This window comes from Hetaerina americana, unplaced genomic scaffold (assembly GCF_022747635.1).
Source record: "Hetaerina americana unplaced genomic scaffold, ioHetAmer1.1.p SCAF_7, whole genome shotgun sequence".
NCBI lineage: Eukaryota > Metazoa > Arthropoda > Insecta > Odonata > Calopterygidae > Hetaerina > Hetaerina americana.
In genome coordinates, this window is record NW_027287316.1 from 45,762,627 (window position 1) to 45,787,280 (window position 24,654).

A 24,654-nucleotide genomic window follows, 5' to 3' on the forward strand; every position below is an offset into this window, starting at 1 on the left:
ACACCATATTATTGGATAGATCAACTGAAGCATACAACCTCAACTGCTTCAATGTAATTGATTATTAGCCATGAATCACCCATCTCTAGATCAAACCCATAATGCTTAATCCTTTTGAAAAATGCATAAATTAATGTTTACTATGTAATTATCCTAACCCATAAGCAAAACATGAATCACGTTAACTATTTCAGAGCTTAAAAGAATTTGAGTGCAGAAATATGTAATTACAAGGGGATTACATGGATCTCCTTTTCTGAAAGGTACGTATGCACACAGAATTCACTAAGCTATGTGAAAAAGAGAACTGGTTTTGTGCTACCAAGTGATAAGAATTTGCAGGAGTTACTCCTGTGGTTAAGACTTCAGTGCTGAACAACTTAGGGTCTAGACATACTAACAGTCAAAAAAGTTTAGGCACAGTAGGGAATGGAAAATACTGTTAGGTTTGACGCTACACTATATCACCTCCTACCATGCATAACAGACAGGTGGAAAATGTTTCATCTCTTTCACCTGATTTTCACGACAACTGGGGTGAAATGGTTCAAAAATGCAAAATCAAAGAAAACCAAGAACTGGGTCGAAAGACAAAATCGTATATCCCATACCTGTATCTGGTCCCCAGATTCCAATTCATCCTCTTCCTCTTCTCCACTCTCCTGCGTTCCATTTGTAGCTTCCTCATTTACAACTACGTTGCTAGGTGCTGTTGAAGACGCTACTGAAACAACTACATCCTTGCTTGAATCCTCTCCATCCTCAGCCACAGGAACCTTGTAAAAAGATGAAAATTTGATTATTCAATTGAGTCTTCAAAATACAATAAAATGTTAAAACATACATTCCATGCAAAAGATTTATACATTTTCAATTTATATTTCTCAAAATGCATTACCAATAACAAAGATTCCAACTGAAAATTTTACCTAATGATATAAAGTTGACTGAGAATGCTCCACTGAGATTGAGACTCACAATCAAAAGAAAATAACAAGAGAGATGTTTATGATAAAGTCAACTGAAACACTTTTTAAGTATTTTGGAAAAAAATAAAGAGAAACATGAAACCTGTACACACAATACGGTTGGATTTTATCTAACATGATGCTTTGAGGTAAACTACACCCAAAAAAATAGCATATTGTTTTATAAAAGTTAATACTGGTGCAATAAAACCATTTTTATTCTTTCACATCATAGCAAAATTTATCAAGCTTTTTTAACGTTCGATTTTCAGCACTAGAAATAAGTATGAATGCACAGTTCCTGGAAAATACAGATGGCTAGAGAATGTACACGATGAAACAAGAATTTTAAAAAATTATGTATTTATCTAAAATAAAAGCAATACATGAAATAACTATATTTGAGGAGCCTCATTTCAAATGACTGGGAATATAATGCTTCTCAGGATCCCAGTGTGGATTGACAGACCTAACATGGAGAAGTAGGGAGAACCCTCCTGGCTCTACCTTTACCTCCAAAAGTTGATACATCTATGTCATTGCAAAAATACACTCTTACAAAAGCTCATCTTCCTCCATTCAACATGACTGCTATTCCTCAAAAGAATTACTATTCTTTAAATGAAGAACACAATGAATTATTCCACTTTTCTTTATTTTGGTATTACTAGTTTCAATGCTTAGGCATCATCATCAGGTACAAATCAGTCTAGTTGCGGTCCATTTACATACCATTCTTGTGGGGGCAGGGGTGAGAGAGGGCAAAGGGGGGGAGAGGGGAAGCAAGAGGAGGGAGGAGGGATTGTGATTGGCATTGATGTGAAGGAAGAGAGGGGTATTAAGCATCAGGAAAGGCAATCAGTGGGGTTCACAGTAGGGGGGGAAGGGTAGTTTGGTCTTTCTGTGAAGGAAAGTGATGCTTCCAGGATTGGGGAGAGGTGTTTAAACAATAATTCATAGACCAAATGACCCTTTTAGAAATTCTTTCTCATTTCCCGCTCTTCTCACTTGTCCATCCTCCTTCTTTGGCCCATTTGGTGTATCAGTTCTGGGTTGAAATCGCTCCCATAATTGACTTCCCATAGATGCTTGGCAAAGGCAATATATCATAAAACAGCGTTTATGTTCCACCAATTGTGTTTTTAATTATCTCCCCTTTTGGCCCATGTAGATAGCACTACAGTCCTTGCAAGTTAACTTATAAATGCCACTTTTATTTTGCTTTTCCACTTTGTCTTTCATAGTATTCATGAATGATTTTATGTTGCTCACATTTGTAATAAGGTACTTAACACCCCTCTTCTCCTTCCCAGCAATGCCACTCACAACCCCTCCTCTTTCCTCCCTTCTCCCTCTCTCCTCCCCCCTTCCCCCACAAGAATGGTAAAAAATGGGGTGCAACTTGAATAATTTGTACCTGATGACCACGCCTAAGTGTTGAAACTAGTAGCACCAAAATAAAGAACAGTGGAAAATTACATTTTGCTCTTCGTTTAACTAATATGAACTTCCACAAAGTTGAGCCGGATCCCATTGAATACATAGAGTTACACTGGTTTAACTGGATATTTTCATGGCAAATGATAGGACCTTATGGTAAATTTCCTTCAGTTGTGTTCATCTTGCCGTATGATTGTCACAGAAAGTAACATTAAGATAAGAAGTTACACATGTAGCATCTATGATTCAAAATTCAATTGATATGCCAAATCAAAGACATGAACTATACCAGTATATACCGTGTCTTTGAGAAGTATATTATACACCCACTGATGTTTTCTAGTTACAGCTGAAACATATTACATGTACCTCAGACTACATTTTTAATTTTATTTAAAAACAAAAATAAATAAACTAATGTATATGAGACATGAGCTCTTAAAAACACCTAGATTTTTACTGTAGCACATACAAGTTGAATTTCATAGCACTGACAAAGATTACATTAAATATCCTAAAGAAAAGGTCAATATAAGATCATAAGTACCAAGCATTATGGCAAAGAATGCATTTCATTTTTCATGCTAATGGATTTACATCGACTAAAACCCAATGGGTTTATTACCTGCTGTTGGATTGGCTGACTTGTCACCTGTGGTCCACCTTCAACTTCTGAATCTGACTCTCTCGTTTTTGTTTCTGGTCTTTCAATTTCCTGTTAGAGAAGCCAAAAAAATAAAAAATATATAAGAAAGCTTTTGCGGCAGAGTTACTCAACAGAGACAATCAGCAATTATCCAAATAGTGAAACTAAAATTTTCATTTCACAGTATCAGGAAAGTTTATGAAGGATTCCAAGGTATTTCGGGAAACATTCTGAAATTTAACAACAGCCTGATCCATAGTTAGATCAATGAAAAATTTTGATTAATAGCAGATCAAAAATGGCAGTGTTATTTACACTTATTATCTTCAGGTAACCCGTCAGACTACCACCGTAGGCTATTACCTGGGGTTTTTAGTGCTTCAAGTGTTCACTCTACTACTTTAAAACTAATATTTTTTACCCTTTTAGTATATTGCTTATTTGTTTAACTTTGTTTGGCTGAAATTATGCACTTTCACATATTTTCCAAAATATAATCTACCACATACATAAATCATTTGCACTATTAGTATGATTCATGGCATGTATGGAATTCATTTCCCGCAATAGGGATTATATTTTACTAAATATGAAGCCATTTTACTACATCTTAATTGACGTTTTTTTGAATGCTGTCCAACATACTCCTAAATTTGTCCAGGTTATTTAACAATTTTGAACATCTAGATATTATGAAGCTCAAACAGGGATGAGCCACTTGTATATGAGCCCTTAAAAGACTGGCCTGAGCTGCTTCTCAAATTTAAACCAATGGAGTAAAATATTATCCATTAACACTACATTGTTTAAGAACACTGTTTAAATGCCTTGACTTTACATAATACTTAAATTAGTGAACTACTCTATTCACAACATTATCATAATAACATCTATCTGAGGAAATCTAAAACCCATGATAACATATTTAAGTTCAACAGAAATAGACATTCAATTGCAAATCCCATACATATAAGTCCAACGTAAGGAGTGCTGACTAAAGGCTTTAAGTATTCCATAAGCAGCATTATGACTAAATTATCCAACATATCATTAAATTCCATGTGCAATGTAATATGCACATCCAGTTTTAAAGCATCAAAACGAAGGAAAAAGCTGCTGCTGCTATATGCAAAAATTGACAGCAGTGATACTTTTTTATGGAAGTATAACTTCACCTTGCGGTGTGATTTCCTACTTCATCTGCATCTTTGATCAAGCACTTTTAGTTTTTCACTTTCTCTAAAAGTCTTTCCAATCAATGCATTTAAGCAGGGATTGTGTATGAATCAGAATCTGCTATGATTTCCTTCTCACTTTCTCTGCCATTATTCTCGTTTTCCATTACCGCTAACCTGTCCTACTATGATAAAAAGCACACATTCTGATGCTGGTTGGGAGGGTAACCAAAACAGGAATGAGGCAAATAAGAGAAAGAGTGGAGAGAAGATAAAATTTATAAAATGAAAAGTATGGTGACATTCCAGAGAAGAGACAATGAATAAATGTTCGCTCAATTGTAAGGAGTAAGTGATAATAATGAACTATTTGATGGAGGAAAGAGAACTACTAAAGTTAATTACTGTGAAAACAGGTTTCTCCCAGCCATTCTGATATTTTTTATCCTCTGGTTAAAAGATGCATGAAACCAATGGTTACATATTCACTATGATAACATCTGACTAGACTAAAATTTGCTGTACTTGAACTGAGATTGCAGTTCAATTTCATCGACCAGTTACAGCACCAGTGCTTCCTTCCTAAATGAAGAGAATTTTGTGGGTCATTAAAATAAATATTCCATGTCACTGGATGTCACTTTTAAGATACAATAGGCTTTATGTACTAGAGTATGCATTGGGATACTAGGTTCTTGGCACTTGAGTGAATCCGCTCTTTTCCCACAGAAAATTCTAATTAAATTTTGTTACTAAGGAACAGTAGAATGTCAAAAATTTGATGGACAAATTATTTACTGGTCTCTGCCAGAAGCATTTTATCCCCTTTAATCAACTCCCAATTCTCCCTATCCTTCCATCTCAATGCTAGCACCCAATGACATCGAATTCACAAGTGAAGTTTTTCCTTCCACACTCAATTCATCAGCACAATTTATAATTGTGCTATTGCACTCTCTTAGTCTTATAAACATTGCTCAATGTGAGTAAAACCTTAGCGAGTGACTGCAAATGCTGCCTTAACCAACATTTGAGAAGTCATATTTAGCAATGCATCTCCTTTCAACCTGCCCCATGGCCAGGGGGCCAACTACACAAATGGGTAAATAAACTGTCGAGCTGGTAGATAAGACACACTAAGCACATCCAGCATATATGAATGTATTTTTTTACATTCATCAGATTTACACATTAATTTACATAACTGACATCACTTCAGTAATACTTACATTCAGCAATGGTTGTAAGGTGATGACAACAATCGCTAATTCTCTCTCCCTCTCTCCCTCCCTAATCTTCTCTCTTCTCATTAATTCTCTCAAAATTATTTTCTAAATACACGGTATGTACATTAATTTTCAAGTATTTCAGTGAGATAACATTTTTCTTTAATTCAGTTAGCAACAGAGACATTTGGGCCTCTAAACCAAAACAAGCTAAACAAAAAATGTCAACATTCCTAGATCTTCTATGTGATTGCAGCCATAAGACGGGTCACAAAAGCATAATGCTTGAGAAAATCTCAACTCAATATGTTACACCTCATGCACAAGAATCAAGGAATTATGATGTAAAACACCACACAAATGTTTCAAAATTGCAGATTGATCACTGGATTATCCATCAGTGCTACCAGAAAATGACTGAGAAATGAAAGCCTCAGATTTTTTTTCAGAAAAAAATGGGGCCTTGCAAATGTATCAACAAGGAACATAAGCAAAAGATAAATTTATTTCAAGCAGAAAATTCAAATTTCAGGTAAACCCTCACCAATGAAGAATTAGAATCTTCAAAACAAGGAAAAATGTGGCAAATTTCCTACACACGAGACATTTTTACTCAAAGCAAGTATACAAGATGATGAATACAGTAAGTGAATATGAGCCAAATGGGTTCGAAAATTCTTGCTACTATTCGTGACTAATGATGGATTCAATTTTGGATGACCACAAGAGAAAAAAATCCTTACGCTCGGTATGTAGTACATGAATTCAGAATCAATATTGAAATTCACCTGGGAATTTTAGCAAGTATACTATTTGTTAAATAAAAGAAAGTGCAGATATGTGGGTTCCCAGTAAACATCTATTTGTACATTCAAGAATATGGCATGATGCAGGAAATACTATGAAGAACAATGTGCTACCATTACTTGACTGCCATTATGCTGAATAACAGTAAGCCTCCTTTATTTACATGTGTGCCCATGCATGGACAACTTTTAACTGACAATAGAAATACAGGGGAACCCCACAAATGCATTCAGCATTTAAGCCATTGAATCTAACCACCTACACATAGTATAATGAGCATAGTTTCAATTCAGTGCCCATTAAAAATGTATCCATTTCACATAACATTATTATTCAGTCACCCTATACAACAAGGAAACTTGAATTTTGCATCAGTGTTGCAAATATTATCAACAATAATATCTTTTCTCATCCCTGAGAAGTGCATACGTCAACACACAGTGGGGGGTACCTTGTAAAAATGTGTCTCATCCTAGCCGTTAAAAAAAAAACACCTAAAATCTATTTATTATTATCAGGGAATTAAATCCAAGACTTTCATAAATTAGATGCATATTCATCAGTATCCTAAATTAGTAGTAACAACCAAGCACAACTAAAAGAGGTTGGTATGAAGAAATTATCATGGGTACTTCGCATACTAATATACACAAATGGTTTCACAAAATTATGGTAATGATGAACTCACAGTTTTAACTCCTGCCAGTTTGTAAAAATACACGATGAACTTCTAACAAATGAAAGAGAGAAAATCATAAATATTGCTGTATACTGCAAACTTTCATTGCTCAAGTATTTTTCACAAAGTCTTTCCTCCCACTTCAGCACCCAAATATCTGATTTTATCACACTTACCATTGCTTCGGCAGCCACTTTTCCATCTGGACTTTTTGGTGACTTTGTCGGGTTTCCAAACAATTTCTGAGCCTTGGCCTTCAGTTCTTTCGGATGTGGAGTGTTTTGCCGAACAAATGGGGTCTAAAAGAATGTTTAACAGAGAATTAGATCTCAAATTATTATGTACAACACTTTGAACTTTTTAAACCTGATTACTATTGTGCCTAAATTTAAAAACAGCTTGACAACAAAAATTTAAACTAAAATATTTAATAAAAGTAATAACTTTAAGATGCAATTTTCAACATTTGGCAAATACAATTGATGTAAACATTTATTCCATCTCTCCATAAAAAACTTTGATGAGGATAGACTCTTACATTATTGGCATAGCAATGGTACAGGGTATTCAATTAATTTACACTTCGTGTGACTCCTTAAAATATGCTATCAAATTAAATTCAATACCAAATGAAGCAAAAAGGAAATAAAAAGAGGAAAATGTGCTTACACTAAATGCAGATTACAAGAAACAACATTAATAGCAACCTTTCATGCTACTTTTGTAAATTAGCATTCTATGATGCAGTGGTACATATTGGATGGTCCCTGGGATCTTTAAGAGCTAGACTCTTTCTTTAGTAGCTACCTTATGGTATTGAAATCAACTTTTTTTCATTAATTTCATTTTTATTTAGTTAATTACCACAGCAATAACCTTGCTGCATTAACAATATCATTGAATTACACCGAAATAGTACATTTTTTTCCCCATGGACCAATTCATTTACTCCTCTTAATGCATAACTTGTTCTATTTTGCTAAAATCACAAGTCATCATGTTACATTATACACCTGTTTGATTTTAATGCTGTTTTTCATAAAGTTCATAATGCAATCTACAGGTATTCATTAAGCAACATAAGGTCATGCATAGGTGAACATTTTTTTGATTAACTGGTAGAGAAATTAGTTAGCTTGAAGTATTTCCTTCTTATTTTATTTAAAATCATATTAATAATGCAATTAACACATATGACCTGCTTAATCACATGAGAACCTATTATTCTCTTCATGAACCAACCTGGGCCTTCCTAAAACTGCCTTTATGTAAATAATAAAAAGCTGAGTGATAATAGATATTATTTTCTCACACCTATTACCCTTTGCTGTCCTTCCTTTTCCTTTATTCTTCTGATTCAGGAGGAAGTTTTGAGAAAAGCATTACCTCTCTAAATTAGTCCATTATTTTTCATTTAACATTCAGGATGTAACTAAATTGTAAGGACTTGGTAGTGGTGTTTTTGTGGGTCAATATGCTTGCACTTCCACCTACATGCTAAGATAAGCAAAATATAGAACTATAAATTTATGATTAATAGCAGAATACCATCAAAAGCATACTTACTCCGCCCTTATTCTCACTCGACTCATCAGTAAATTTAACAGAGTGAGTTCTTGACTCTTCTTTCCAGCCATCAGCATCTTCATCCTCGTCTTCGTCCTCATCGTCACTGACTTCCATTCCTAAGGATAATTAGCGAGATAAAATACTCTATGGGTGAATTCTGATCAGGATCTTATGTCAAACAACCCATTTACACGAAAGGTTCAGAGTTCAAAAACTGATTGAGCAAGTTAGTAGAAAAATCAACACAGATAAAAGTTTAGTCATTCTTAAGTTCTAACCACAGCTAATTCTACAATTGGAATGAGATCTCAATACGTCCATCTTTTCCACCAAATTAAGAATTTTAATTAACAAATTATGGACAAACTGGTATTCACTGAGAATTTATTTATTCATCATTTTAATTGGGCGAGGTTGAGACTAATAGTCCCTTCTTCCACCTTACCCTTACATTACAGACATTACATTGAAGACAATAACATACGACCAAGCCCTAGATGGAGGGAAATCAACCGAGGTGGGAATCGAACCCGCGACCTATGGGTTGGTGGGCGAGGACGTTACCCCACTACCACCGCGGCCGGCCGAGAATGAGGTAATTGTTAAGCATTAACGATTATGCTTATTGGCATACTGCTTTCCAATCGTTGGAGGAGCTTTATGTATTTTTACTTAAGGTATCACAAGGCATCTACAGATTAATAGTAATGAAGACAAATATTAATTTCAACAGAATGTGCACTTTAAGGTTTTCATCCAATAATTTTCGCCTTGAGCCTAGCAATACATGGTTTTCACAAGCGCTTTGAACAATGCCCAGATGATGATTGAACACAACATTTAATTTTAGGTACTGTTCTTTGATTTATGGTCACATTGATGGTATCCTTGGTGAAATTCAGGTACGAACTGATTTCATCAACCATATATTTACCACACTCCCATATGATGAATGTAAAATCAGTCCTTGAATTACCATATATTCCACAAGGCTCTTGACTTAATTATAACATATACACTAATTCAATAAAGGGGAAATTCAACATGATTTCAGTCAATACTTTACCGATATATCTGATACATTTACATCATTAATGAAGATAATATGTTATAAATGAATATAAAAAATTCTTGCCACCAGAGAATTTTATATTCTTCTGCTTTCCATTTGCTAAAATCTGATACAATTTCATTGGATTATTCATCTAAGAGCAACATTAAAGTACTTTTTTTTGGCTTTTCAAAGCAAAGGGTGAATTCTGACTTGCATATTTTTATTGCCTCCTAGTCAAATTCTGCAAATTTCACAGTATTTTTATTGCCTCACAGCATTTTTATTGCAAATTTCACAGTATTTTTATAGTCTCCTAGTCAAATTCTGCAAATTTCACAGTAGCACATATATTTTTTGGGACTAAAAATGATATCTTAAAGTTTTTACAATTCTCAATATTTGAAGGATTAGATAGTGTTGGGGAAAATTTACAAGCTGCTGGTTTTCTCATGGTATGTTATGTCTTAGCATTTAGTGAGCAACAGCAGAACTTAGGATGCAAATATTTTAAAGCAATATTATGCAACTGAAGCAATATTGAAGTTGCTTATTTAATAACTCAACTGAAAAAAGTTATTGCATACAAACATGAGCCATGGATTGGCCAAACTAAATGTCCAAAACATACCACTGCTGGTTCCACCTGCTCCTCCTAGTGATGAATGAGATGGGTGTGTCTGAGGTGGTAGGTCTGGAGGCAACTGTGGAAGCAGGAAGCAAGTGAGGACATCTTCTCCTGTGACCTCATCATGATCTGTCTGGAATGTTAAGAGAGGCTGCGCTTGGTTCTCTGACAGCCACACTGCTTTCAAGTTTAGTGATGCCAGGGAAAGAGGCAGATGCTGAAGCCTTTAAATATAAAATGGGATAAACAATAAGCAAAATAATCTCCATTTTTAGGTCAATTACTATGTGTGTTCACTGACCTTCAACATTATGGCACATAAAACTACAATACACTCACCAGAAAATTGAATCAACCAGTACCGTTTCTTTTTAATGTCTTGGTACTGTATGACATTGAAATTGAAAAATACATTTTTTTATTGCAGTACACACCCATTCTGAGATGCAAGTAGTCAAGTTTCCACAAAAGAAATTAGAAAATTTTCATTTCATCACGTTAAATCATAACTTTGTTTCATATGCATGACACTACAACAATATAACTTGTGGTCTTTGTCCATTCCACATTCAGCATCATTGTATGCAATTATTCCACCAGTCAATTAATCACCTTCCTTACTTACTTAATGAAATATTCAGTCAATGTTCCTTCCCCTATTTAACATCCATCTATGCACAGAATTTTGTGAATGTATTCGAAGTAGATTCTAGGATCTTTATATAATAATAACTAACTATGAAGGAGTTTGCCAAATGATGTCAGAAGGACAATTTACACCCCATCTCAAAAACGGAGAAGTATTACAATGTGAACATTATAGGACCATATGTTTAAAATTGTATGAGGCTATGGAGTAGTAAAATTATCAAAAAGGTTTAAAGAACAGAGCAAATGATAGCTACTAACTGGTAAGAAATCCGAGAACCTTTCAACCAGATCATTCGCCAGAAAAACCTTAGATTCATCAAAGCTTATGAAGAATTAAGATAAATATCAATTGGAATAGTCAGGAGGAGGGAAGCCTAAGATGCACTATCAGAATTAAATAAATTAAAATGAGTCACAATTTTAGTCAGGTTATCTTTAAAGATAGGATTCCTATTTTTGTACATGGGAAGGAATTAGATCAAGAAGATTGGAATAGGTCAATGACAGTATTTTAGAATTTAGGAGTAGATAAATATTTAATTTCAAAATCCAATATGGATAAGACAGCATAAGAAAGAGTAGCAAATAGAAAATCATGATGGGTAGTAATAGGTAGTATGACTTGGAAGTCCATAATCACACAAGTTTTTTAACTTGTGACAGGAGCAATAATATGCAGGGAACTGATTTAAATACAATGGATTTGTGGGTTATAAAAGGTAAGTTAGTCAGATAAAAGAGTTGACAGTAATTTGGGAGCATTATAGGATCAATGAATGATAAGAGTTATATTTAAGTTTAAAGGCCTCCTTAATTTTTTCTGACTAAGTACTCACACCAGAAAGTTACAACTTCTGTTACTTCTCAACATAGTTACCCAATATACACACAGATTTTTCACTGCTTCCCCACTAGAAAAACTGCCTGGGCCATGGCCAGTGCTTTTTGAGTTTGTTGACAAAGGGTGCTTGGCCTTCTTTGAACTGCCACACCAACAAACATGTACTTTTCACAGCCAACCCACAATCATTGCATGTCCCACTGAATTGACGATGAATTTCATTGGGTATCAAACCACGCAAATTGGTAAACGGATCAACACACTGGTCCTATAAATCAAGCAATGCCTAAGCATTGAAAATGATCAACACACTGGTCCTATTAATCAAGCAATGCCTAAGCATTGAAAATGCATCTCACTATAGTGGCAGCTATAGGAACTCTATGCATTGTGATGTGCTCATAAAGATTGCCTTCATATTAAAGTTCAACTACACAGTACTAACTACTCCCAGCCTCGAGAATAACTTGAGTGACCTTAGAACTTGAATGTACCTCATAAATAAGATGAAGTAATCAGGTTATCATAAAAAAAAGGATAAGTTTCAAACTGAATGTTATGGCTGAGGAAGAAAGGAATCAGTTAAGGGGAAATATGAAGAAGAGAAAAAGTAGAAGAAAGATACATTAAGAGGTAGTGAGCAGCTGAAAGTTGATATAGAAGAGAACATATTTGCTTGAAGAAGGATTAAGGGAGAGAAACTGAAGATAATAATATGCATATTAAGAAATTAAGGGGGTTTAGAAAGCATAAGCTACTGAAGAAGTTCTGTACCAGACAAAATGTGCTTGATATGTGTGCGTGCATTAGAAGTAAAATATTGTAAAAGTTTTCAAAGACAATCAAAAGCCTAACTGCAATATACAGATTTCCTATTAAGAGATTGCTAAATATAACAAAACCAAATGTAACACATTACCTATTTCCAGAAACATCAAGAACATGAAGCTCTTTGCAGTTTCCAACTTCAGTAGGTAGATATTGTAGTTGATTGTCTCTTAAAGATAGGACACCAAGCTGTGAAAGATTGCCTATTGGGAAAAATAACACCAAAAAATGAGTCAAATGAGCTATAATATCATTATAATAGATGAAATAATAACTTAAGTAATGATAAAATATTTAACTTAAGTAATTGGAATTGAAAATTTGAAATCAATACATTTCATTCAATAACAAATGGATAACAATAATCAACAGATCAAGTAACAACCAAGAAGATCATGATAGCAGGCAGAACTAAAAAATTGTTTACAATAGCTTGATTTCTAAGAATAAATAACTTCAAATTTGCACATACCTATCTCAGATGGAAGGCATTGAAGGCTATTCCGATCCACATTTAAGTTTGTAAGTTTCGTTAAATGCCCAATTGTCGTTGGAAGTTCCACTAAGAAGTTTTCTGTTAAAATTAGCTCTTGCAGAGAATGGCAGCTATAAAAAATAATGAATCCATATAATAGCATGCTAAGTAAAAATTTTCTTACAAAAATAAGCATTAATTTGTAATATTCAAACCAATAAGGATTGAATTTTTACAAAGAAACAAGGGGTTCACCATTACCTGCCAATGTGATGATTTAAACAATTTAACCTATTTTGATCGATTTTAAAAATTGATAATCTTGTGAGCTGTGCTATTCCATCAGGTATTGAGCTTATTTGATTGTGAGACAAATGGAGATCAGTCAATGACACCAAACCACCAATTTGCTCTGGTAGTCCCTCTAACTTGTTTTCAGAAACATCCAAACAAGTAAGTTTCTTCAACATTCCTATTTCCTGCAAAGAAAAAAAACAATTAGTACATAATATGTTTTCTGACACAAATTCTTAACCTTAACTCTATGTCTTACTCACTCCCTGAGAATAAGCAAACAAATGATTTTCCAAGAATTAATCCTAGCTGTAAATCACATATAATCTCGATGTTTCATCTTTCACATATGCCACAGAGTACTGATGGCAAAAATCAGCCTTTAGTTTAGCTACCTAGCAAATAAATTTTTTTTGGAAAATTATGGGTGATTACTGACCTTCCACCTCTTCGCAAACCCACCCCTTCCATCCTTTCCCAACACTTTCCAGTAAGCAAGGCTTGAATATGGCCAGTTTAGCTCTTTTCTAGGAAGGGAAACTCCACCTACTACCACTAGCTAGTAATAATGAGTGACTGATGCTCGATCGAGGGATTCACGTGAGAGTGGTCATCAGCAAGAGTGGGGATATTCCCCTCAATGATGGAGAGGATGGGTCGCAAAGTAATTGGACCAAGTTTTTTCAACACAGATGGTCTATACCAATCAAAATGTTTGCATGAACACTGACTCATAACACTGTACGCAGTAGCTACAGAAATGAAAATTATCCTAGGTATGAAACTTTAGCAAGATATCATAACAGGCTAATCAATTAGAAAAATTGACTTTGATTACACATTCAGATTCACTTAAACAATTTAAAAGTGTCACTTGTGAAATTTTCATCAGCCATTCCCATCAATGCATGGGCATTAGGTGGTTGTGATAGAAAAATATAATCTGAATGGCCAAAGATAGCATCATTCATAGAGCATTATTCCATAGAAGTTGTTCAATGGGAGTGCTCACAGTGCAAACATAGAGATGAAGGCAATTAATAAAATAAGGTAGAAAAGCACATTGGAAGCAAAGGACTTTTCCCTGAGATTTGCACTTGACTCATGAGTAACATGCAACTCTTTCCTGCAAAATGCTGCCTACTTGCACTGCAGTTACCGAGACCATATGTAAAATAACATGAGATCAGCACAAGTGCTTCTAAACAGTAGATGACTTGATAGGCACCCTTATTCCATCTTTCCCTTATCCCAGTTCCTTTTGATCTGAGGGAGAGAGTGATAAACAAAGACACGATTATGCATCTACTTAAGAGAGCCGCGGTGAGACTACATAAGCCCAGGGCTACATTACTACATACATGGATATTAAAACAGCCCAGTTCTCATGCGTGGTTTCACTAATCATCTTACCATTAAAGGCAGTCAAACAAGAGTAAATGATTTCCAGGTGTATTCAATGGATCAAAGGGTTATACAACATTTGGAAACGTCTCACTCAGTAAGAATGGACAGATGGGCAAATATCTTTGTCCAGATTCTTTCACATTAAGTTCACACATAACTACATCAAAACCATTTTTAGTACAAGATCCTTAAATTTACTGCAAACTTTATCAATCTAATATTGAACTGAGTATCATAGATAAAAGTATGTACATCACTTACGTTGGGAAGACAATATAGCTGGTTATGATCTAGCCAGAGCTCTTGCAGGGCAGGCAACATCCCGATATGCATGGGCTGAATAAAATGATATAGAAAGAATAATTTAATAAAATATGGAGTCTATAAAATATTAGAAAAAATTATTTACACCATGAACAGTTATACAACATCAAGTGATTCACTCACCAGCTCCTCCAGTTCATTATCTCCTAAGTCTAGCCTCTCCAGTTTTGACAATCGAACCAATGACTCTGGGAGACTTTTTAGGAGGTTCTCTCTTAATTCTAATGATTGCAGGCTGGTGAGGCTATAAGAAGAAAATGAAAAAATTACCACCAAGGAAAAGTACTCATTTATCATTTGTAAACATTCTTAGAAAATCTTAGAACAATGCTTAACATGCCTGTCAAGATATATCATTGCTACTGAGTATTTTAGACAATGGAACCTACCAAGAGGTAGGGGACATTTTTTTAATGATAAAACAAAAAATATCACCATTTAAGAGTGAACAATATCAATAACAATGAGGAATAAAGCATAAAATTCATCATGCCTCAGGAATTTGCCTGAAGTAACTCTTCAAATATCTCCAGTGCATATTCATGAACATTCATAAGAGTATGATTTGAACCAAGAGGTATAATATAACTATCTAAATTCTTAAAATAGAATCTGAAAAATATTTAATCACATATGCAAACCTGGGTAACTTGTGTCAAAGCAAATGACACGCATTTTACAACAACCTATGCATTGTACATTAAATTTTGAGAAATAAGCATTAACTAATAAAGATAACTAATGGCAATTAAGAATTCTAAATCAAAAGATAACACCCATGTGTACCCTTTTAATGAGGTCAGAAATTTATTTACATTATATTATATTCTGGGATGACCACAGTGCTTTAAATATTGCATGAATTTAAAAAATCATGACACACAATCGATGGTGTACGTCATCCAAGTGCATTGCCATTCACCTATCACCATCAGCTTGTTCTAGGGCATGCATCCATGTAAGGGTGCAGCCAACAAAAAAGGTGATAACAGATTAGCTAGACTAAACTCCGCAACTGATTTCTAATCAATTGCTCTAATTTTAAAATTACAGAGGAAAACATAACTATGTTAATTCAGAACTTCACAGGGGATTCTACTGGATATAATTTTACTGACACTCACCAGCCAAAGTCAGGAGGAAGACTTGTTAATGACATGTCATTTAAACCAAGCATTGTCAAACTCTGCAGCTGAACAAACCCTGCAGGCAACCTGCAATGCAACAAAATATTACTAATCACTCATAACCATAGAAGTGAACAAGAATACACTCAAATAACCTTTTCATTCTCTAATCGCAATTCAAAGATTTTATTCCAAGCAAAAAATAATAGTTTGTGACAGCTAAAGAAAATGTATTTTTGATCCACATATTCCAAGCTTCAAATTAGCATACTTGTACAATATAAGAGTATGATGGCTTACTTGGGATTTAGTATGTAATATAATTTATGGAATATGCATTCTGCATCTACATAATGGACATACATCTTTTAGACTGATAATTTCAAAGATGGCATTATTATCATTGGGAAATTTTCCATTTATATTTTCAAAATCTCCTCATTTTGCCAGACCATTGGATATTCAAGTTTTTATTAGAATGAATGAATATAAAGACCATTTGAACAATACATAATAACATTTAACTAACTTAAGTTGTTTATTCAGAAAAGGCACAAAAAGTGTCATGAAAAAATATGCACAGATAAAATTACCTTGGAATTGGGTTGCTGCTGAAATCTGCCACTTGCAGTGCCCTTAGATGCCTTATGGATTCAGGGATGTCTGGTATATCTGCAAAGAATAAAAATTGGATTGAGGCATAAGATGAAAAAAAGGCAGGCACTTTGCATTTGAAACACTTCCACTAATACTCCAGAAAAAAATTGAGGGTATTGAACATGTGTAAAAACTCCACATATATAACCACATATTTTATACGATTTTAGGTCGAAATAAAGGTATTGTAAATGTTTAAATGAAAAAAGTAATGATCTGGACCTCAATTGTTATTCAGCTTTGTTGTACTCCATATATATTTATTAGCATACATGTTGATGGAACCCCTATCTCCAGTAAGAGCTAAAATAGCTTTTTTGTATGTATTGTCAACATTTTTCTTCTATCTCAACTAGGACTATGCTGTGATATCAAATCCTCCAAGAATCATTTGATTTATATGATATTACCCTGATTTATGGAAGTCATATATCTTAACTTCTTTATGATGACATTTGGGATGATAAAGTATGCATTCACTTTGGAAATCAAATATTTTATTACACCATTTTAGCAATATACCTCACACTAAATCTTCACACCCATATTATGTCTCTTAACATGACTATAAAAAGCTGTAAATGATATGGCCACACAAATAATTAAATGATTGAAAAAATTTGTACTTGTAATCTCCAAATTTACTCTCGTCAGACATAGAATCAATGAAAAGAAAAGTTCCTATATATATTGTTCATCAAAATGTTTAGATCATCTATAGGGTTAAAAAGCTTTGGTTATAAAGAAATATCTGTGTTGGATCGATGTGTATACTACTAGGTTTGATATGTAGTAGAAGACTTTAATTAAAATTACATTCATTCTTCACCAGCATACATTTCATTACCTTAACCATCCATTTCAAATCTTAGAATATTGAGTTACAGATTAAGAATGAGGTTTTAATAAGTTAAATTGGGGACGAATAAGTTACAATTTTTTAGGCGCATTGTAAGAACCTACATTCTATGTGCACGAAAAAATTAGACGAAATATATTCATACATGTAAATGACCCCACCGAGAAACGTATATCATACCTATTTTGTAACAATTGGAGCAAATGAAACACAATAGGCCTTGATAACGAATGAAAAGCACGTGAAAGGCATATTTGCCTAATGGTCTCATTGAGGGAGGACAACGGGAGACCGCAGGCTTGAGGCCAAGCTTAGCTCGTTCGAAAGATTACTTCCACTATGACTCACAAATTACGGAGAAAAAACCCTGATGAGGATCATTGGAGATGCAATCTCAAACAATTGCCGACGTTTCTTAACGAGTGACGTGTTGATCAAAGTTTATGCTTCCAAATTTATCATTGGCATTTTGAGTCGGAGGAGTTCGCACAATGAATGAATTACATAGGGTGATTCACCACGTTCAAACCAACTTAATATTCGAAAATAAAACAATCAGGAATTGACATTCGGGAGAAATGCGCACGTCGGATGATGCCACGCGCACACAGTACATACGAGAAATCGCATTCGCATATTACGAGAATTTGACGCGCCCAAAGAGGATTACAATTGCGTCCCATATATGAAATAAGGCCCGAAAACACACGGGAAAGATAAGCGCTGTTATTGTTGCGGTAGTTTAAATATTCCGGGGCGAAAACATTCTCGTCCAGAGATAAGTTTTCTACATGGCCTTTTGCTACATCCATACCAATAGGTAGCGTTGACCAAGAAGCTTTAGTAATAGTCTACACGTAATACTAATCAGAAAGCTAAGCAGAGATTGGATATGTATTATGTGTTTCGATCCACCACGTTTCCATAATCCAAGTCATAATGAAGTAACAGACAATCCATGGCGTCTACAAGACTTTTATGTCAATTATCTTCATTAAATTTAAAAATGACCGGCTAAAATGAAAAATAACAATAATATTACAAATTAACAAATAATTAACTATTCTTCAACTGTTTCCCCATCTACTTTTCCCATACGTATCTCTAGTGCAATGAATCCCATTTATCATCCCCGTCTTTGAAATAATAGCACCGGTTTGCATTATCCACTAATGCATTAATTGTAATTGATTTTAGACGTATGTAGCTTGGATATTAACAATACACTTCCTGAACCACATTATTAATTAAAAGGCTAACTGAATATTCCGGTCGCGTCCTTCACAGAAGTTGAATAGAAGAAACAAAACATTGTGGAAGAGGCCAACGGCGAAGATCCACGATAATTAGATTTCAAAATTTGATATGGTTTCTCGGATCCTGTAAACGCTTTCCTACCAGCATTTCCAAAAACTTTCCTAATCTCTGACCCCGTTCGGCCTTTGAGCACGGAAAAAGACACCTGCATAGCCAAAGCCAGTGGTCATCTCAGATGCGATAGTAACATTTCACTTTCTTTGTCCCAAATGCCCATTCTACGTCATCGTGATGGCTTCTGGATTACCAGCTCTCCCGAATTGGACAGGTGACTCCTGGAATTGGACGAAATCTTGAACCGAATTTGCAGTTTGAGGACAGCTCTCCTGCTTTTACCGAGCAAGCCCAACTGGTCTTACGGAATAGATACTATTATTCCAAGAAAATGCCAAACTGCCGCCCTCGAAAACGATTAAACCAGGGGCAATCCTCCGATCAACGTACGTGTACGTATTAAATAACCCCAAATCCACATGAATGACAATTACATTTCCGATTTATGCTTATTCAGTTTTAAGGAATACACGTTCCACGGCTCATTTATGAGGTAGTATTGATTTTATAATTATCTCCCAGAATTTCATAATTATTGAGAGCTGATTTCCTGGTATTCACTCTTCAGAAGTTGGCAACCCTAGACAGAATCGCTAGCACAGTTTTCGTAATCAAAGCCTGAAAATAGAGATTGCGTAGTGGTGCTCAGTTGATGGCACCATCTCACTGTGTCACCCACCAGGAAACATATTTCAAATGAAAAATCATCACATCACACCCAGTTTTTTATAATATTAGGCACATGGCGACCCGATAAAAAACAGTGCCACCGCTACTGTGTGAAATACATACACGTACGTAGAAATTGGGACGAATTTCAAACAAGACGATCACGTATTCTCAGATCTAGCTTTGTCGCTCACAATGACATATTTCATCCCCCGTTACTAGTTACCATGCTGGCAATTTTTAACGTACAGCATTACAAGGAAATTACAAATAAACACCAACTCCTGGCATAAGTCGAAATTTTAACGAGATACCTGATCGAAGAGATCCTTGGACTGTGCTAATTGCATTAGTCATTTTGCAGTAGTGACTGATTTGTCAGGTGCACCTGATATTGCACTGATTCCTCGCTATTAACACAGTCCATTACAAAGTGCATAGCAGTATTACTCTTACGTCATGCATCTTTATGTATTTTGTTTCGCTAATCCAATTTTCCTTTTACAACAGAGGCACAATAAGTATTTTCTGGACTATATTTTACTCGTAATTAAATTACGGTTAAATGGCAGCATTTGCAGGTCGACAATCGATACTCTAAAACTAACATCTCGAGGGAGCGAAAATTGGTAAATACCAAGGGATCGGTCTCAGAAAAAAAAATATCACAAGGAAATTATAAGAACTAATTTACTGTATAAGTTGATCGCGAAACTTCGGCGAGATCTTCTTTACGAAAGACGATATGGGTTTAAATATCAATAAAAAATAAATCAAAATAAAAACAAAAAGGACATCTTGTTTATGAGCTCTAAATTTACATAAAATACGCCATTTCTCGATGGTGATCGAAGAGAGGATGAGAGACGATTCTCCTCTTCCTTCAGATTTTCCTCAGCGGCGTGTTTCGAAGAATTTGGCCGTTACTTACACTACACCGTTTGGCCGTTACACTACGGGTGAGAGGAGAAAACGTCTTTCAGAAAATATTATTAGAGGGGAAGACTGATTAACACCAATGTCTCTGTCCAAATCAAAAGAGATATTCCCAAAGCATTTTTCAAACAACTTTGGGTTTACACAAGGGTTGCATTGCACACTCCAACCGCAATGGCTTAAGTCCAGCTTTCATCACACCATTTCTCAGTTAAAGTAATAAAATGGAACTCACGTAATAACTCTTCGCGGGGCATATCAAATAAAGTCACAGCTGAAAAACTAGAATCTTCTCGATCGGACCATATCTATTTTTAATGCCTCTGGACTAAAATATAGTGGCGTGAGAAGCCATCGCAAAGCGTTCTTCATGATTAAAGGAAGAGTTACGTACATGCACATAATTTTAATTGAAGAATTGAAATTATGCATATTTTCAACGAAAGAAATATGGTTACACAACAGGGAATTTTTCAGATACACGATTAACTAAAGGTCTTCAATAATGAATATTCCAAACTTCTATTCTTCCTGGGTTAAAAATTTAAATTTTCATATGAAACTTTCAGTTACCGAAGAGGATTAATTTAATGGGACTTCAATGAACTTCCTTTAACGTTTACTAAAGAGGAAAAGTACGCTTCGAAGCATTGTTTTGATGAAAGCCAAAACCTCATGTACACCTCATCGTTGCAGACGACCAATGACCTGTGATGATCAGAAACGAAATAATATCTCTACGAATCACTAACTATGAGACCGTATTGAGCCTTACCCCACAATGTTCAAGAAAAACTCGCGGGCCGCAACCTGTAAGGCTCATCACTTCGGTTCAGTTCTCTGCTAAAAAAATTTCAACGGACTAATGTCACAAAACTGGAGCCGCCGATAAAATCAAATTGGACCAAAATTAAGTGGCTCATAATTGGTTATATCTCTCAACATTAGCATCGAAAGAGAGTAAAAATTAATCGAGAGTATTCCGAAGCTTCGAATTTGGCCCTTCAACTCTGCAAGCCTCTCAAAATACCTTGACCTTGATGCAGCCCAGTAGGTTTGTTATGTCTGTTCAATAATACTATTCATCACGTATTATTTACGAATTTTCCTCGGTAGCGCGCCAAGTATATCCAAGAACATTAAAATGTACTCTTCGAACAAGACAAAAACGAATCAGCCTCCCTCCAAAAAGAGCAATACACTTGAACATGTCTAAAAACCAAAATAGGAGACAAGCTAAGCCAGCAGCATTATTTAACGCATCTAAAATAAAAGCTCTTCAATAATGAATAATGAATCGCCCCAGCGGTCCACTGAGGTCATCATTTTGGCAAGCATGGTCATAGAACATTTAAACCTTGATCAGACAAAAGGATCAATCTTGCTCTGACGTTTGTATCGTTAGATCCCTCCCCCCACAAAACCCTCTCACCTACATAGAGACCTTTTCGAAATGCTACAAGCAGATGGGTAACAATATAAATACGCCGCGTGGAAGGCGCGGGGGAACCGTGGGAGAAAACGGGATGCGGGAGGCAGAGGTGAGGTCGTGACCACACCTGGCCGGGTGAAGATTTACGGAACGAGAGACGCTGAAGGTTTCCAAGGGCAAGGATGAACTGAACTGAGAACATGGGTTCGGGCAAGGGTAGAGGGAGTTGCCGTGTGATGGAAGGAGGATCTGATGTGGCGAGGTGGGGAGGGAGGAAGGTGAGAGAGAGTGAACGGTTGGTGCCCCGATGGGGGAGGGATCGGAGGGGCGGAGGAAGGAAGGACGCCGAGGAGTTTAAAGCCCCCGGAGCATTCAAGTTCATCGCACCCGCTTCTCTCCCCCTTCACCGCCCTCGCCCCTCTCCCCGCAAAGCCGGGTACTGGCAGGCAACCCGTACGACGGTGGACGAGGGAAAACGCCCACTGAAATATCTACTCTCACTTTTCTTTTTCCCTACACGCACATAACATGCGCGCGAACGTGCGGCCCCATCCCCACTGCCCCGCAATGTCGCCTACCCTTCCCGCGAGCGACGGGAAGAGGGCTGACCGAATCTGGCAGAACGTCTTCTTCGCGGAGATTGGGGCGGGGTCGGGAGACGGTGGGGGGTATATGTATTACCGACACACGCGTTTCGGGAAGAGCCCCCACGATTCTCCCGCACGGAATAAAGTTTTAAACGCTGAAGGGTCGTTCTCCTTATCCGGCCCGTCACACGTGCATTCATGGCGAGCGGCAAACGTCGATAGCAACTGCCACTCACAAAAAAAGTGTCCAGCGCGGAAGTCACTGCGATGGTACCCGCCCCGCCTACCTGGACATTTGCGGATGGGAATCTGATCGTTGAGGCCGAAGAGATTTTCGTGCAACGTTCAAAATAACGGCATCGCTTCCTAGTCTGTAAAACTGGTCAAATTCATAAACTGTCTTAACTGTTGCCCTGGGCTATTTAAATAAGCAAAAACTAAATAGTAAATTAAAAGCCTGGCAGGTTCGTACGTTGAATTGAAAGCCCTCCTGGTAAATCCAAATATCGCGTGTTTGAATCCTGTCTAGGTCATAGGTGTTGAACAGACTCTAGTGATTAGTTTCCTAGAAAACCTGATGGGAAGCCAAAGATATGCCCGTGCGAATCTCAGTGACCACACAGATTACTAAGGATATCATAGACCGAAAAATTCATCCATGGACCAGTTTCTTGACATCAAAATTTGAAATAATCGCTGCAACTCTTGAATCATCGTAACATGAGAGTAATTTTCAGTTGTCACACTCGGGAAGTTTTCGACCAATTCATAATCTTACAACATTATTATGCCGCACGGGGCAGCCAAATTAGATATATATTTGGAGTCTTCAAAATACTTGATTTTGCGCGATTTTCCGTTTAGCAGTAGCCAATTAGGATTATTGCACAAACACTACTTATGGAAGCACTGCTATATATTGCTTTTCACGTAATAAATTCATGGTTTAGGAATGCGAAGCGTATCTCTGTCCATGAAGATGCGTCTCACTATGCGCACTATTTTTTTACAACCTTTAAGGGATTCACAATCCCATTCCGGAATAAAATACAAATAGAGATCCATGGCGAACGCAACTGGTTTACGTCCACTACCCGCTGAACGGGAGAAACCTGATCCGCCGTAAGGTCATGCCCAAACCTTGCTCCTGAGCCTTGCACTACTTAGTCATGCGGAAGACATCTCTTTCAGTCTGTATGTCGAATCCTAAATGGCAGTGGTCCCTAACTGCGAGTCTGAAAATAATTTAGCTGCCATTTTTATTTTTTTTCATTATCAAATTCCAATTCGTAAGACCATTCGCAAGATTAATTAACACTAATGCTTGTTTTACTTTTGCTCTAGATGAGGCACGATCTTTCTCGGATTTAATCATAAACTTTAACCTCATCTTATTTTTATTTTATTCAATTCTTAGTTCCTTTACACCTGTTGGTTAAATAGTTTTGAACGTAAGTAGTTCCAAAAGCACTAGATTGCTTGCCTAAGTAGAAATTAAGAAATATCTCAGCAAATGCTTCGTTAATTGTTACAGTACGACTGTGTTGGAAAAATTTGACCTCACTTCATTTCAGATGCACAAAATACTCTCTAAAAAACTGATAAAGAGTAAGCTCCGATTGGTCACAGAAAAAGGAGCTGTATTAACTGCAAAATAGTTGTTCCAGGGGAATTTTCAATTGGCCCGTCAATCGGCAAGTTAAGTTCTCAGAAGTGGTCTCGCTAAACTCCTAAGCTCTATTGCTCTCGTTGCTCATGGTTCGACTCTCGATTGACGGCCGTGAAAGTTACGAAGAAATGAAGAAAGAAATAATGTAAGCCAACGAAAGAGGAATTTCTCGCGATAATTAGAAGTGAATAGTCGTTAGGGACCTTCCAAAACATACCTTTAGGTAGGTAGAATAGCTTGAATAAATTGTAATCCGGACGGCGTCATACGTGAAAAATTGTATGACAAATAAAGTATAGAAAGGAAGAAAAAACAGATACATCTGTTTGCTCAATCCC

General features: G+C 36.0%; 1 protein-coding gene across 10 annotated transcripts in view; it reads right to left on the reverse strand.

The window, feature by feature from the left end:
* Positions 1-24,654, reverse strand: part of scrib (scribble planar cell polarity protein) — a 336,501-nt gene that overhangs the window by 97,984 nt on the left and 213,863 nt on the right. For 9 of the 10 annotated variants that reach the window (XR_011702610.1, XR_011702611.1, XM_071595078.1 and 6 more), the window contains exons 3-15: positions 16,730-16,808; positions 16,134-16,223; positions 15,133-15,253; positions 14,947-15,021; positions 13,246-13,463; positions 12,982-13,115; positions 12,601-12,712; positions 10,193-10,413; positions 8,508-8,626; positions 7,118-7,240; positions 6,951-6,992; positions 3,034-3,123; positions 612-776 (exon numbers count right to left, since the gene is read on the reverse strand). Coding sequence is in view for 8 of the 10 variants with exons in the window: in XM_071595078.1 (XP_071451179.1) it covers positions 612-776; positions 3,034-3,123; positions 6,951-6,992; positions 7,118-7,240; positions 8,508-8,626; positions 10,193-10,413; positions 12,601-12,712; positions 12,982-13,115; positions 13,246-13,463; positions 14,947-15,021; positions 15,133-15,253; positions 16,134-16,223; positions 16,730-16,808 (1,589 nt within the window). In the remaining 2 variants the exon portion in view is untranslated. The remainder of the gene's footprint in view (positions 1-611; positions 777-3,033; positions 3,124-6,950; positions 6,993-7,117; positions 7,241-8,507; positions 8,627-10,192; positions 10,414-12,600; positions 12,713-12,981; positions 13,116-13,245; positions 13,464-14,946; positions 15,022-15,132; positions 15,254-16,133; positions 16,224-16,729; positions 16,809-24,654) is intronic. The other variant, XM_071595076.1, reaches the window with a different exon arrangement.